Source organism: Mustela lutreola, chromosome 1 (genome assembly GCF_030435805.1).
Source record: "Mustela lutreola isolate mMusLut2 chromosome 1, mMusLut2.pri, whole genome shotgun sequence".
In the NCBI taxonomy this organism is placed as follows: domain Eukaryota; kingdom Metazoa; phylum Chordata; class Mammalia; order Carnivora; family Mustelidae; genus Mustela; species Mustela lutreola.
Genome location: NC_081290.1, coordinates 114,097,482 through 114,113,298, shown reverse-complemented (window position 1 = coordinate 114,113,298; position 15,817 = coordinate 114,097,482). Strand labels below are relative to the sequence as shown.

At 36.1% G+C, this 15,817-nt stretch overlaps 1 protein-coding gene across 2 annotated transcripts in view; it reads left to right on the top strand.

The window, feature by feature from the left end:
* The window catches only part of GRID2 (glutamate ionotropic receptor delta type subunit 2), a 1,533,206-nt gene that overhangs the window by 1,251,608 nt on the left and 265,781 nt on the right, over positions 1-15,817 (top strand). For both annotated transcript variants that reach the window (XM_059172726.1, XM_059172716.1), the window contains exon 12: positions 2,946-3,084. In XM_059172726.1, coding sequence (XP_059028709.1) covers positions 2,946-3,084 — 139 coding nt within the window. The remainder of the gene's footprint in view (positions 1-2,945; positions 3,085-15,817) is intronic.

The window sequence follows — 15,817 nt, the reverse complement described above, 5'->3', positions numbered from 1 at the left end:
CTTTATACTTTTACCTCCCTTCCCCTTCATACTTTAGGTTTTTTCGGTTACAACTACATTTTTCAGTATTGTGTAAATAATGATAGACTATTTTAGTTTTTTATTATTATTGTAAATTATTATAGATTATTTTTACTATGTTAGTTTTTTTGACTTTTAGAGTTTTAATTGAATTATATACCACTGGTATCACATTGCAAAATTTAACTATGACTATAAATTTACCATTACATGTGAGATTTACAATATTTTTTTAAGCTTTTTTGGAGGGGTTTTTTTGGTGGGGGGTGTTGGACAGAGAGATAAAGAGAGCACAAGTGGGCAGAGCAGCAGGCAGAGGGTAAGGGAAAAGCAGGCTCTCCCCAAACAGAAAGCCCTATATGGAGCTGGATCCCAGGACTTTGAGATCATGACCTGAGCTGAAGGCAGCTGCTTAACCAACTGAACCACCCAGGTGCCCCTTACAATATACTTTTAAGGTTTTATATTGAGAATTTGTGTACTTTCACTTCCACTAGGAAAGCTCTCTTTAGCATTTCTTGTAAAGCAGGTCTATTGGTAATAAATTTCTTCAGCCCTTGTTTCTGGAAGTCTTTATTCCCCCATTTCTGAAGGAAAACTTCATTGTATATATAATTTTGGGTTGGCAGTTATTTTCTTTCAATATTTTGAACATGCCACTTCATTTCTTCAAAACACAAATTCAGCTGCATCTCATTAGCTCTTAAAATTTAAGGAATTTTGGTATGCAATATTTTTATTATTGTCAACTTTAAAATATTTTTCTCTTGTGATTTTTCTTTGACCCATGGATTCATACAATTGTAGTATTGGTTTCCAAGTAAATGAGTATTTTCTGGTTTTTTCTGTCCCACCTACCTCCATATGGCAAGACCCAAGCTCTAATTATTAAAGTTCTGAAAGCTTTCAAAAGCACTGTTTACCTTCTCAGTCTCTTAGCTTCTTTTTGTTAAAGTAGCATTTATATCTCAAGGAAAAGCAGTTCTAGATACCAGGTCATATTTCTGGGTTATCTTCTTCTCTAGGACCTTGGTTTTCTAATTTTTTAATGTTTCTTTAGTTCTGAAATGCATGAGATGTATAATTTGTCTAGTTGCTGTCAGTTATTGTTTTGAATTACCAGAATTGGAAGTCAACAGTCCTATTACTTTTAACACTTGATTTCTAAGTGCAGATATAATTTGGGGGGATTCCATAAGAATATTTGAATTACCCAAGTTGAAGATTTTATGCCATGGATAAATGAAATTCAACAAATATTCTTTCATGTTTGTGATAACAACTCTAAGCAGTGTAAAAACTTTATGTAACTTTATACAACTCAACACCAAAAAAACAAATAAGCCAATTAAAAAAATGGACATAGGACCTGAATAGACCTTTTTCAAAAGGAGATATAGAGATGGCTAAAAGACACGTGAAAATATGCTCAACATCACTGATCATCAGGGAATTTAAATCAAAACCACACTGAGATATCTCATACCAGTCAGAATGGCCAGTATCAAAAAGATAATAACATGTTGGTAAGGATGTGGAGAAAGAGAACTTTTGTGAAGTGTTAGTGGAAATGTAAACTGGTATAGCTGCTCTGGAAAACAATATAGAGGTTCCTCCAAAAATTAAAAATAGAAATATCATATGATCCAGTAATTCTACTACTGGGTATTTACCCAAAGAAAATGAAAACACTAATTCAGATCCAGTAATTGCAAAATACTAAAACACTAATTCAAAGGGATGCATGCACCACAATGTTTGTTGTAGCAGTATTTACAATAGCCAAATTATGGGAGCAACCCAACTGTCCATTATGATGATGATGAATGTATAAAGATGTGGCATACACACAAATTTTACATATATATATATACACACACACATATGTATATATATAATGAAATATTACTCAGCCATAAAAAAGAATGAAGTCTTGCCATTTACAACAACATGGATGGAGCTAGACGGTATAATGTAAGTGAAATGTTACTCAGAGAAAACAGATACCATATGATTTCACTCATATGTAGAATTTAAAAAACAAAACAAACAACCAAAAGAAAAAAAATGAGATAGATAAAACAAGAAACAAACTCTTAACTATACAGAACAAACTGATTGTTACCAGAGGGGTGGTGTGTGGGAAATTGAGTAAAATAGGTAAAGACAATTAATAGTAAACTTATCATGATATGCACTGAGTAATGTATAGAACTGCTGAATCACTGCATTATATGTCTGAAGCTAATATAATACTCTATGTTAACTATACTGGAATTTTTAAAAATTAATTTTAAAAATGTATATGTACCCCTATGTTGATTGCATCATTATTTACAATAGCCAAGATATAGAAACAAGCCAAATATCCATCAGTAGATGAATAGTTAATGAAGATATGATATCAATAAAAAGTAATTATATATATATTATGTTATATAATATATATATATACATACACATATATATATAATATCTATGATCCTAGAGAAATTAACCAAAAATTATTTTCAATATTATTTATTGAAGTAGAAATCTGAAAAGTTGTATTAAATATAGACATAATAGTATTGATAGCACCTAACCACTGAATAATGAAGCATTGAAAATAAAGTAGCTATCTGTGGTTATAATAAGAGGGTAATTAATTCTAGGGCTGAACAAGAAGGTAGAAGAAGTATCATTGAAATAAGTTTTACTAATTATTTATCATGCTTCTTTTTGGCTGGGTCTTACATAGTATCATAAAAGGGAATTAAATATGAAGTAATAAATATAACCAAAATACAGAAATCCATGCCAATGTTGTTAGGTCAAAAGATTTTTCACTACTTAAAAGCTAATTTGGCATTGACAGTGTAAGACCTCAGATTCTCAATAAATACATGTTGATGTTATTTTATTCTATTTGCTTCTTTCCACAGGTGGAGAGGTCCCATACACAACTCTGGCTACTCGAATGATGATGGGGGCTTGGTGGCTATTTGCACTGATTGTCATCTCATCTTACACAGCAAATCTTGCTGCTTTCCTCACTATTACCCGCATCGAAAGCTCCATCCAGTAAGTAGACAAAGATTTCAGTAGCTACAAGGTTTGAGGAATGTTGAGTAGCCAAAACTATTTAAATAAATATAAAGTATCTGATAATAAATCTACACCCTTCTTTTGAATAAAGGCTTAATTTTGTGATATGCAAGGATCACTATATTGGTAGAACATTTTTTATAAAGTATAATTCTGGGTATAATTCTAATATTGTTTCCCACATTTTCCTGGAAGAAAAATACATATTCAGTGTTTCAGTTTCCACAAAGTATGACTATGTTTGGGCAATGTTATAAAAAGGGAAGGAAAAGGAGTCATATTAAAATATATATAACAATACCAGTTTCTGTCTTGAGTCTGCTCCATTGTGCACTGAGTAAATAGTTGGTTAGACATTAGATGATTGATAAATGACAGGGAAAGAGAGAGAGAGAGAAGGAGGTAGGGGTGTGAGGGAGAGAGGTAAAAGAATCTCTCAAGAAAGAAAACCACATAATGTAATGTTTTTTCATTACATTATAGCTAATGTCATAGTAACTGTGGTAACTATTACTGCTGCTTGTTTAGCTGCAAGTGGTGAGTTACCACCAACTATGGTACACTTACTCAAATCCTAAAAGTTACCGAAGTCAATGCCTCCGTTCATGATGGCCACTTCCACGAGCTCCGAGAGCCCAAAGGCCTGTGATCTAGCACAGCCAGTTCTGCTTCTGTGGGTTCATGCCATACTAGCAGCACCACAGTACAACTTCTGCCTTATAAGAACATAAAGTTCTGTGTATTGTTTCAGAAACATTTTCCTGAAAATGTTTTATTCGTCCAAAAATAAGATAGCATGAATCATCTTAGAATTGAAGAACGTTCACTCTCCACAAAACTGACAATTCAAAATTATGAATAATTAGATTTGTTAAGTAATTCAGTAGGGATTTAATTCATCCTTAAAGGAAAACATCAGAGTTCTTCTTCCCTTTAGAAATGTTGTAAATGAAGTCCATTAATAGCCACAAAACTATTATAACACAATACTAAAAATAAAACCAAGAATGAATGATCTATAAAGAAGTAGGATTTTTTTTTTTCAATTGCCTGTGGTACAAAATTGAAAACCCCAAATTCAACTAATAATCATAACAGACAGTTAATTATTTCATCCAGTTACTGAAAGTAGATGAAGAAACAGAAGTTTGCAAGATAAATTCTCAAGACCACATAAACAATAGTGTCAGAGCTAGAAATCTAACCCATGTCAATCCAATAACAATCCATATCTTACCCACTGAAATTTTTCCTTATGTAGCATGGTTTTTACAGTTTGTTTGCCTGATCTGCTTCCCTGGGGTTGCAGGCCTCATGGTGTGTGTGTGTGTGTGTATACGAACTATTTAATCGTTACCAGCTTTGCCAGCATTAGTTTGTATCTTGACTTTTATGCAATAGCACTGGGATCAGAAGCCTCTATCAAATTTTTACACCCATAAGGTTTCTCTAAAGGTAAAACCTAATGGAAAAAGATCATAATTTCACATGATGTTTCCCACAGGTATAGTTCCACAATCCACAATAACTGAGCCTTCATTTCTTAAAAAATTATTTCTTTCTAATGCCAGCTCACATTATTAAAAGCCAACAGTGGGTATAATAAATCTCCCTTTCTTCTAATCTTATCAGTAGACTAATTTTGAAAGGGGAAAAATCAGAGCCAAAAGAGTTAAGAGAAGTCTGATTCTCTCCACAAACTTAAAGATATCTTCTAATTTCATGCCTCAGCTGCATTGGTAAACATAATTGCAGGCAGTGTTTCTTGGAAACATTTAAAGTTCTATTTGCAACTAATGTCAAACTTTCTTGAAAAATCCAAAGTTTAATTTTTCTTAGAAAAGACAAAACCTACAATACTATCCATGTCATGCTCCTTAATCATTTATATCCATAAGATTTGCTCATCACTAAATGAAACAATGCTTGTCAATGCATCTTTTTCAGTTCATTTTTGCTATGTCATTGGCACACATACCAGGCACATGTTCATTCCCAAAATTCAAAGTTGCTTCTCCAGACCCAGAAGGACAAAGCTAGTAGAGAAAAGTCAGTGAGAGAGAGGGGAAAAGCTGCTACTTTTTTTTTTTTTCAGTGTTCCAAAATTCATTGTTTATCCATGACACTCAGTGCTCCATGCAATACGTGCCCTCCATAATATCCACCACCAGGCTCACCAAACCCCCCCTCCCACCTCCCCTCCCAAACCCTCAGTCTGTTTCTCAGAGTCCATAGTCTCTCATGGTTTGTCTCCCCCTCCGATTTCCCCCAACTTACTTCTCCTCTCCATCTCCAGTGTCTTCCATGTTATTCCTTATGCTCCACAAGTAAGTGAAACCATATGATAATTGACTCTCTCTGCTTGACTTATTTCACTTAGCACGATCTCTTCCAGTTCTGTCCATGTTGATACGAAAGTTGGGTATTCATCCTTTCTGATGGAGGCATAATTCTCCATTGTATATATGGACCATATCTTCTTTATCCATTTGTCTGTTGAAGAGCATCTTGGCTCTTTCCACAGTTAGGCAACTGTGGCCATTGCTGCTATAAACATTGGGGTACAGATGGCCCTTCTTTTCACTACATCTGTATTTTGGGGATAAATACCCAGTAGTGCAATTGCAGAGTCATAGGAAAGCTCTATTTTTAATTTCTTAAGGAATGTCCACACTGTTTTCTAAAGTGGCTGCACCAACTTGCATTCCCACCAACAGTATAAGAGGGTTCCCCTTTCTCCACATCCTTTCCAACACTTGTTTACTGTCTTGTTGATTTTGGCCGTTTTACTGGTGTAAGGTGGTATCTCAGTGTGGTTTTGATTTGAATCTCCCTGATGGCTAATGATGATGAACATTTTTTAATGTGTCTGTTAGCCATTTGTATGTCTTCTTTGGAGAAGTGTTTGTTCATGTCTTCTACCTATTTTTTGATGTGATTATCTGTTTTGCATGTGTTGAGTTTGAGGAGTTCTTTATAGATCTTGGATATCAGCCCCTTGTCTGTAGTGGCATTTGCAATTATCTTCTCCCATTCCGTGGGTTGCCTCTTTGTTTTGTTGACTGTTTCCTTTGCTGTGCAGAAGCTTTTTATCTTGATGATGTCCCAAACGTTCAATTTTGCTTTTGTTTCCTTTCTCTTTGGAGACATATCTTAGAACAAGTAGCTGTGGCTGTTGTCAAAGAGGTTAGTGCCTACGTTCTTCTCTAGGATTTTGATAAATTCCTACCTCACATTGAGGTCTTTATCCATTTCGAGTTTATCTTTGTGTATGGTGTAAGAGAATGGTTAAGTTTCATTCTTCTATACATAGCTGTCCAATTTTCCTAGCACCATTTATTGAAGAGACTGTCTCTTTTCCACTGTGTGTTTTTTCCTGCTTTGTCAAAGATTGTTTGACTATAGGGTTGAAAAATGCTATCAATGAGATCCAATCTAATCTAAATACTCTAACATCTAGGGTAATCAAGGTAGAAGATAGAATTAGTGATCTAGAGGACAAACTGATAGAGAAAAAGGATCAGGAAGAGGCGTGAAAGAAACAGCTTAGAAGCCATGAAAACAGAATTAGGGAAATAAATGATGCCATGACGTTCCAGCATCAGAAATATTGGGATCCCTGAGGGGGTGGAGAAAAAGAGAAGACTAGAAGATATAGTTGAACAAATTGGGGATGAAAATTTTCGCAGTCTGGGGAATGTAAACAGCGTTCATGTCCTAGAGGTAGAAAGAACACCTCCCAAGATCAATGAATTTGGAAAGACCTCAAGGCATTGATTGTGAGACTGACGAATCATAATTTTAGACAAGAGCTTTTCAGAGCAGCTAGGGAGAAGAGATTCCTTACATACAGAGGAAGGTCCATCAGAATAACATCAGACCTGTCCACAGAAACCTGGCAAGCCAGAAAGGGCTGGCAAGACATATTCAGGACACTAAATGGGAAGAACATGCAGCCAAGAATACTTTATCCAGCAAGGTTGACATTCAAAGTGGATGGAGAGATAAAGTGCTTCCAAGACTGGCAAGGTTTAGAAAAGTAGGTGACCACCAAGCTGCCACTACAAGATATATTAAGGAGGGTTCTATAAAAGAAGAAAGAACCCAAGAGTGACATAGAACAGAAATATACAGAGACAATCTATAGAAACAAGGACTTCACAGGCAAGATGATATCAATAAAAACGTATCTTTCAATAATCACTTTCAACATGAATGGCCTAAACACTCCCATAAAACAGCACAGGGTTGCAGATTGGAGAAAATGACAGGACCTATCCATATGCTGTCTACAAGATACCCATTTGGAACCTCAGGATACATCCAGACTGAAAGTGAAAGGATGGAGAAACATCTTTCATGCCAATGAGCATCAAAAGAAAGCTGGGGTAGTGATTCTCATATCAGATAAATTAGATTTTAAACTAAAGACTGTAGTCAAAGACAAGGAAGGACACTACATCATTCTTAAAGGGTCTATCCACCAACAAGATCTAACAATTGTAAATATGCCCCCAATACAGGAGCAGCCAACTACATAAGACAACAGTTAATCAAGATAAAGAGACATATTGATATGAATACATTCATAGTAGGGGATCTTAACACACAACTCTCAGTAACAGACAGATCATCCAAGCAGAAAATTAATAAAGAAACAAGAGCATTGAATGGGACACATTAGACCAATGGACATCATAGATACATACAGAACATTCCACCCTAAAACAACTGAATACTCATTCTTCTCTATCACACATAGAACTTTCTCCAGACTAGATCACATACTGGGTCACAAACCAGGGCTCAACTGATACCAAAAGACTGAGATTATTTCCTGCATGTTCTCAGACCACAATGCTTTGAAACTGGAACTCAACCACAAGAAAAAGTTTGGAAGGAATTCAAACACTTGGAAGCTAAAGACCACCCTGCTTAAGAAGGTTTGGATCAGCCAGGAAATCTAAGAAGGACTTATACAATTCATGAAAACCAATGAGAATGAAGACACTTTGGTCCAAAACCTTTGGGATATGGCAAAGGCGGTCCTAAGGGAGAAGTACATAGCCATCCAATCCTCCCTCAAGAAAACTGAGAAATCCAGAACACACCAGTTCTCTTTGCACCTTAAAGAACTGGAGAATCAACAATAAATTAGGCCAACCCCACACACAATAAGAGAAATAATCAAGATTAAATCAGAGATCAATGAGATAGAGATGGAGTAGAATGCATCAACAAACTAGAAGCTGGTTTTTTTGAAGAATCAATAAGATCGATAAACCATTGGCCAAACTAATCCAAAAAAAAAAGAGAGAGAGGACCCAAATTAATAAAATTATGGATAAAAAGGGAGAGATCACGACTAACACCAAGGAAATAAAAACAATCATCAGAAATTATTATCAACAGTTATATGCCAATAAGTTAAACAACCTAGACAAAATGGAGACATTCCTGGAAACCTATTAACTTCCAAAACTGAATTGGGAAGAAACTGACAACTTGAATAGACCAATATCTGGTAAAAATATTGAGGTGATCAATCAAAACCTCCTAAAAATCAAGATCAAATCAAGATAAAAAATTCAAGATCAAAAACCTCCTAAAAAACAAGAGTCAAGGACCTGACAGGTTCCCTGGAGAATTCTACCAAACATTCAAAGAAGAAATAATACCTATTCTCCTGAAGCTGTTTCAAAAAATAGAAACAGAAGGAAAACTTCCAGACTCTTTCTATGAAGACAGCATTACCCTGACTCCAAAATCAGACAAAGACTCCACCAAAAAGGGGAATTTCAGACCAATATTCCTGATGAATATGGATGCCAAGATTCTCAACAAGATCTTAGCTAATAGGATCCAACAGTACATTAAAAAGATTATCCACCATGACCAGGTGGGATTTACCATGGGATACAAGGGTGATTCAACATTCGCAAATCAATCAATGTGATAGAACAAATCAATAAGAGAAGAGAGAAGAACCACACGGTCCTCTCAACTGATGCAGAAAAATCATTTCGCAAGATACAGTATCCGTTCCTGATTAAAATGCTTCAAAGGATAGGGATAGAGGGAACATTCCTCAACTTCATAAAATCTATCCATGAAAAACCCAGAGTGAATATCATCCTCAATGGGGTAAAGCTGACAGCCTTCCCTTTGAGATCAGGAGCACGACAAGGATGTCCACTCTCGCCACTGTTGTTCAACATAATACTAGAAATCCCAGCAACAGCAATAAGACATCAGTTGTTTTCTTATACACTAACAATGAAAATATAGAAAGGGAAATTAGGAAAAAGCTGCTACTTCTAAATAGATATTGGAAATAAACTTACAGTTTGGTAAGAGAAATCCAATAGATTTATTCTGGGAAAACTGAATACATTTTACAAAATTTATCCCTTTTTCAAAATTAAATATTTATCCACATCTAACCTTCTAGTTGGCACTTGCCATTAATTAAAATTTGAGAGTGGATTTTCCCTGAAAAAGTAATTCCCAAGTTTAATTTTATACCCCTTCAAGGATAACTATGTTCTGTTGCTTGATATGATGTCATATGACAGATGATGATAAGTTGGAATGGGTAATATTGAGGTATACAGTTCAGTTTCTACAGGAAAAAATAGGCAATTTCTACAAGACTCTAATGACATTTGGACTTGTTCATTCTGATCGAATGATAATAACATGTAGATAATTGTTTTTAGATATCTAGCAAATGAAATGTACATTTTCCTACTGGTAACCAGGCTAAAATTGGCAATGATGTTATGGAGTATGTGAAATTTTGAAGGTAATATCAGAGTAAATACTGGGTAATAACATTATGAACATTAGTTCCATTAGTCTTTGTTGTGTCGCAGTTTTCAAAAACCTACTTCTTTCCTACATAAGGTAAAAAGAACTATGAGGGAAATCACAGTTGTACAATTATAGTCATTAATAACTTTAGAATCGGATTGGTCTTTGGTGGTGAAACTTGAGGTCTTTTAATTCCTGGGGCTATAAGTAAGCTTGGGTCTATTCAAAGGGATCCCAAAATCCCATCATATTTTTATGTTTAAAGCATTCATTCACCAAAATGTTGGAGGTTGGACTAAACAAATATTGACTTCATGTAGTCACTGAATAAACTAATTTAAGATAAATTTCTTTCCAAGTATATGCAAAAAGAGATCCATATTCTGTCTTATCACTGGAGGAAATCCCTTTTTCCTTAGCATTCCAATAACAGGACTTTTGTATCCACATTTGCTCACATTTGGAAAAGAAAAAAAAAATTTTAAGCAGTTGTTTTTCTCAGTGCTACACTACAGACTATGAGCTAGCCCTAGGTTTAGAAATCTAAATCTGTCACCAGGTCTTGGTGCAGAGAGAATGGTAGAACTGGCAAGTGCTCTCTAATGAAATTCTTTCTTTCTTTCCTTTGCCTCTACAAAACTATGTAACTATATTTAGCAAGCTCCTATTCAGAGATCATTACAATCCTGCTTTTTGAAAATGGAGATATTTCTAACTATAAAAACTAAATAAATATTTAATTCAACTGAATATATATTTCATATATGTATATATGAATATACATACATATACAAATGTATGTATACACACACACACATACACATACACAGCATGATAGGTATCGAGTCTAAAAAGATATTTAGATATTATCCCTGAGTCACAATTTAGAGACAGAGCAGTATAGAATTTAATGACATAGGAACTATGATAGATTTATTTGTGAAATGCTATGTGAACACAGGAAATGAATGATTTAATTCAATAACTTGGAGAAAGGGGGAGGAAATGGGGGGAAAAACTGTCAGGCAACAGAGCGGTATTATCTGAGAGTTTGATCTCAAAAGATGAATTTCAAAAGACTGAAGAGGTGCCTTACTGGAGAATATTTGCAAAAGCAATAGAGAAATGAAATTCCCAAGAGAGTGTCTAGCAAGGGGCAGATGTTCAAAATCTGTTAATTTCCTTCCTGGATTGAGATAGGTGATGTGAGAGTGGCAGGAAATGAAATAGAAAAGGGAAGCGGAACAAAATCCTGAAAAGCATGATGACGCTTGTTGAAGAATTTGGAATTTTTCCTGGGGATAATGGAGAGTGACATCACTGAGAAAGACAGCTTTATCTGTGGAGAGGAGCTTGGGTGGTACAGAAAAGATGTAGAAGTGTATGGAAGCTAGTAAGCTTCTATCTAATATAAACCTGAACTACATATATCTTCTTGTTTCAGGGCTGTTTAATTTGAAAATACCAAAGGTTTAAAGAAATTTAAGAGAAATGTGACTTGAGAAAATTTGGATCTCTAGGCTAGCAGTTATATTTATAGCAGATGCAGGAATATTGACTAATTTTATTTTTTGAGATTTTTAAAGAGAAACTGTGGTTGACTACCTCATAACAAAAGAGGTACAGAAGAGGAGAGTTACTAATGTGAGAAAATTCTAGAATCGCTCTGGTTAGATGACTTTTCAAACGCAATTTTGCAGAAAAGCTGCATCTCAATGTCTGCTATTCATGGATTGTATCCTGCCTGTTCATTATTTTTAGCCTCTAGCCATCAAAAAATAAATCAGACTTATTTTTAGTAAATTCAATACATTTTCAAAGTAATACAGGACTACATTGAGAAAATAGGAAAATACCATGAATTTTGAAGGACAAAGTATTAATAATCCATAGTTTGTCATATTGCAATATGTTCTATTAATATTTAAACAAGCTTTTTTTTTAACATTTTATTTTGAAGTAATTATATATACACAGGAAGTTGTGAAGATAGAACATAGTGAGTTCCCATGTACCCTTCACCTAGTTTTTCCCCCATGGTTACATCTTAAGTAATTATAGTATAATATCAAAATAAGGAAATTGACATGGATACAATCCATGCAGGTAGTTCTATGCCATTTTATTACTTCTACAGAATGTATATCCACCACTGCAATAGATGTAGAACTGTCCTAACATTACAAAAATCTCCCTCATTCTACTCCCTCCTTCTCCACCATCCCCAAATCTAATAATAACTAATATGTCCTCCATTCCTGTGATTTTTATTCTTTCAAGAGTGCTCTGTAAGCTGAATCATACAGTATGTGGCCCTTCGAAATAGCCCTTTTTCCCCCTCTCAGCATAATGCCCTTGAGATCTATCCAAGTTGTTGCATGGATCAATAGTTCATTGCTTTTTATTGCCAAGCAGTAATCTCTGGTATGGATGGACCAGTGTGCATGGAATTGTTGATTCTAAGTTTTTGGCTATTACAAATAAAGTTGCTAAGGACATTTATGTGCATATCTGTTTTTGTACTGATATGTTTTCATTTCTTTGGCATAAATGCCCAAGGGTACAATCCCTAGTCTCCTTGCTGACTGTTTCATTTCTTATTCTTTTCCTCTTACTTCAACTATGACCCTCTCTATCGCATTCTCTTCTCATTCAAGCTTACGATCCAGGGTGGCGTCCAGGTGGTTACCTTCCTCCATTCTTAAAATTAGTTTGGAAACCTCATTTATTACCACATCCAATCAAAATAAAGTGCAACTCCAGAACCCAGCATATGGAACACTTCAAAAGCTGACCCGGGCTCATTTCTTTACTGATACCAACCGTAGTCCATTCTCATACTTTTTCATGCTCCAGTGAAGCCACTCTTGGAGGACATTTCATACATCTATGGAGCTCACATACTGTTCCCTTTCCTTGAAATGACCCAGATCTCCCTTCTCTTCTGGCATCATCCATTGGCACAAACACAATTAGCCATTGCACGTGTGTCTTCTCTTTGAGAGCATAAATTCTTCAAAGGCAAGGGCTATGCCATATCCACATTTGTAGCCCAGTGTGTCCCAGAATGCCTGGTGCATGGTATCAAGAATAACAGTGCCTAGCATTACTGGGTGCTTTGGTATATGACAGACATCTCCCTATAAGCTTTGTTTAGATTTTCTCATTTAATCTTCTTAATGGCCCCATAAGAGATATATTATTCTCATCTCCATTTTGAAGACAATAAACCAAAAGTTAAGATAGTAAACCCAGGCAATCTGGCACTAAAAACCTTGTCCTAATCAATGGACCATATTATGTACAATTAGCAAATACACTAAACCTTTATCAAATGAAATAAACAAATGAATAAGTGAGTGAATGAAAACCATAGGGTCACTGTAAGTTTTCTGAGAAATAAAGAGTTCTGCAGGGAAGAATCAATGGCTGAATTATATTTAGCTAAGTTAATTTCAGATATTTCTAAGTTATGTGGTATCCTAGAAACAGGCACAGGAGACCATGAATTTAAATAAATCTGCATCCAAATCCTTTGCCACTTATTAGCTGAATGATCTTGTCATTTTCCATAATCATTTTAAGCTTTATTCTCCCTAAGGGTAAAAAGATAATGGGTTCAACTTCATAGGTTTAATGTAAAGAATAAACAGGAAACAAAGAGTCATAAATAACAGCATAGTTCCCGGATGCACCCTGCATTTGCTTCCTTTTTTCGCCTTGTTCTCTAGGAGATCCTGTGAACTCCTTGGGCAGTTCTTCCCTCCACCCTTTTCGGTGGTGCTAATCACTATCACTTTTACTATTTTGTCCACAATTCCATACACTCAGTTATTCCCTCTACCTGCTCCCCTAACCCTCGAAGTTCCTTGTTATAGCTGCCCTGGCTTCTGGCACAGATGTCCCTGCCCTTCCCCATAAGTCCATCTTCCTGGCTGTTGTCTTCTTGTCACACCATTTAATCCTCCAAGCCCCCAAACAGGAAATCTAGCCTTGGGAGTCTGGATGGGCAGCACCAGCTTGTTCTACCCCCAGTGGAGTTTTTAGCCCAGGCTGTCACCAAGTTCATGCCAAAGGCTTCCCCAACCCCAAGAAATGCTTCAGGCCATTCCCTACTTCATCCACACAGGACTTTCTCCTCTCTTTCTAGACCTGCACCTTCCATACTACCTTGATGAGTAGTTTCCTGCCCTGTGGGCTATCTTCTTTGCAGAGCTTTTTAAAATTTTGAAAGCTCTTCCTGAATAGAGGGAAAGAAGGTAGGATTAGCATAGGAATGATGTGGCAGGGTAGAGTCCCTTTTTGTTAAAAGAAGAAGGAGGAGGAGGAAGAGGAGGAGGAGAAAAAAAAAAAACTGTCAGGAAGCCTTATCCAAATATAAATATAAATAGGGACCTGGCTGAATAATTCACTGTTCTCACCTTAGCTTGATTAACCATCACTGCAGTCAAGGTCTGGCTGCTACTGATAGTGACTGCACTGACCCTGGGTCAGGACATCTGGTTGTCAGGGAAGTTTTCTCTTTTAACTCCTCTTTCATCGGCCCTCTCCTAGCACTGCTCATGTGTTACTTTCTCTGTGTAGCTTTCACCACAGGGCTTGCAACTAGATTCAGTGTCTCTCCTTTTTTTTAACCACTTTGTCTCTACCTGGCTTATACCCTGAGTTACCTCGTGCTGGGGCAGTATTCTGCTTGTTTTACCTTCTCAGTTAAAACATATATTCTTGAACGTAGTTTCATCACCTTTGCATCTGTACAGTACCTTCCTTATATAGTAATTTACTGAGCACATAGTTAGTTGCAGTTCATTAAATAATGAACCAGAAAGGGGTTTCTTAGAATCTGGCCTGAGACTGTGGAACCTCACGACTTGTGTATAAACCTCACAACAAATCAGAAAGAAATAGGAAAGCCATTTTTATGCGCCATTATCCAGAGTAAGAGAAGGAGCCCCCAAATGGTGTGCCATTGAGGTTTTCTTAGTGTCTCACCCACTTCAGGCTTCCAGTGGGAGGCTACCTCATAGCTCTCAGCAGGGAATTGCACACTTTATTAGGAACAGCCAAAATCAAGGTCGCTGAAGTGAGCTGGGCCTGATTCATACCACTTTTATGTTTCAGTTTAGTACAGAATTGTATAGGCTTAGCTTCAGAGTACACAGACACTACAGACAGAGGAAGACATTCATCCCCTTCCTCTATATTGTTTAGTGTTGAAATGGCTTACTTGTCAAAGCACTTAAATACCACAGTGATGGATGTTTTATAAACATATAGCCATCTAGATATTATAGACCATGATTTTCTCTCTTTTTGAAAAAAATAAAAACTCTCAGAGTTTTTCAAATCCACCCTTCAGTGAGCATTTAATGAAAAGTTGTCTCCTACTTTAGTTGTGACTCCCAGGGACAAGGCTGTATTAGCATCACTATAGATTCTTATTTACACTAAGCTCACCAAGATGAAAACTTCCCCAAACTAATAAGTGCCCACAACCCCTACCTTGATCCCTTCAACTAGACAAGTCTCTATCAACCACACAAATGAGGTAGCTTATTAAACAAAGTCCAAGATAATAGACAAAAATATATTCACATATTTTTAAACTTACGTTTTTAAAATTTATTTTATTTTATTTATTCATTTGACACGGAAAGAGAGCACAAACAGGGGGAGCAGCAGGCAGAGGGAGAGGGAGAAGCAGGCTCCCCATTGAGCAGGGAGCATGATGTGGGGCTTGATTTCAGCACCCTGGGAACATGACCTGAGTTGAAGGCAAACACCTAACTGACTGAGCACCCAGGTGCCCCTCACATATTATTTTTATAAAAGAAATCCTAGATTGTAAGGCAGAACTGAAAGGAAACTCTTGGCTTGCCGTATCTTCTTTTTTTTT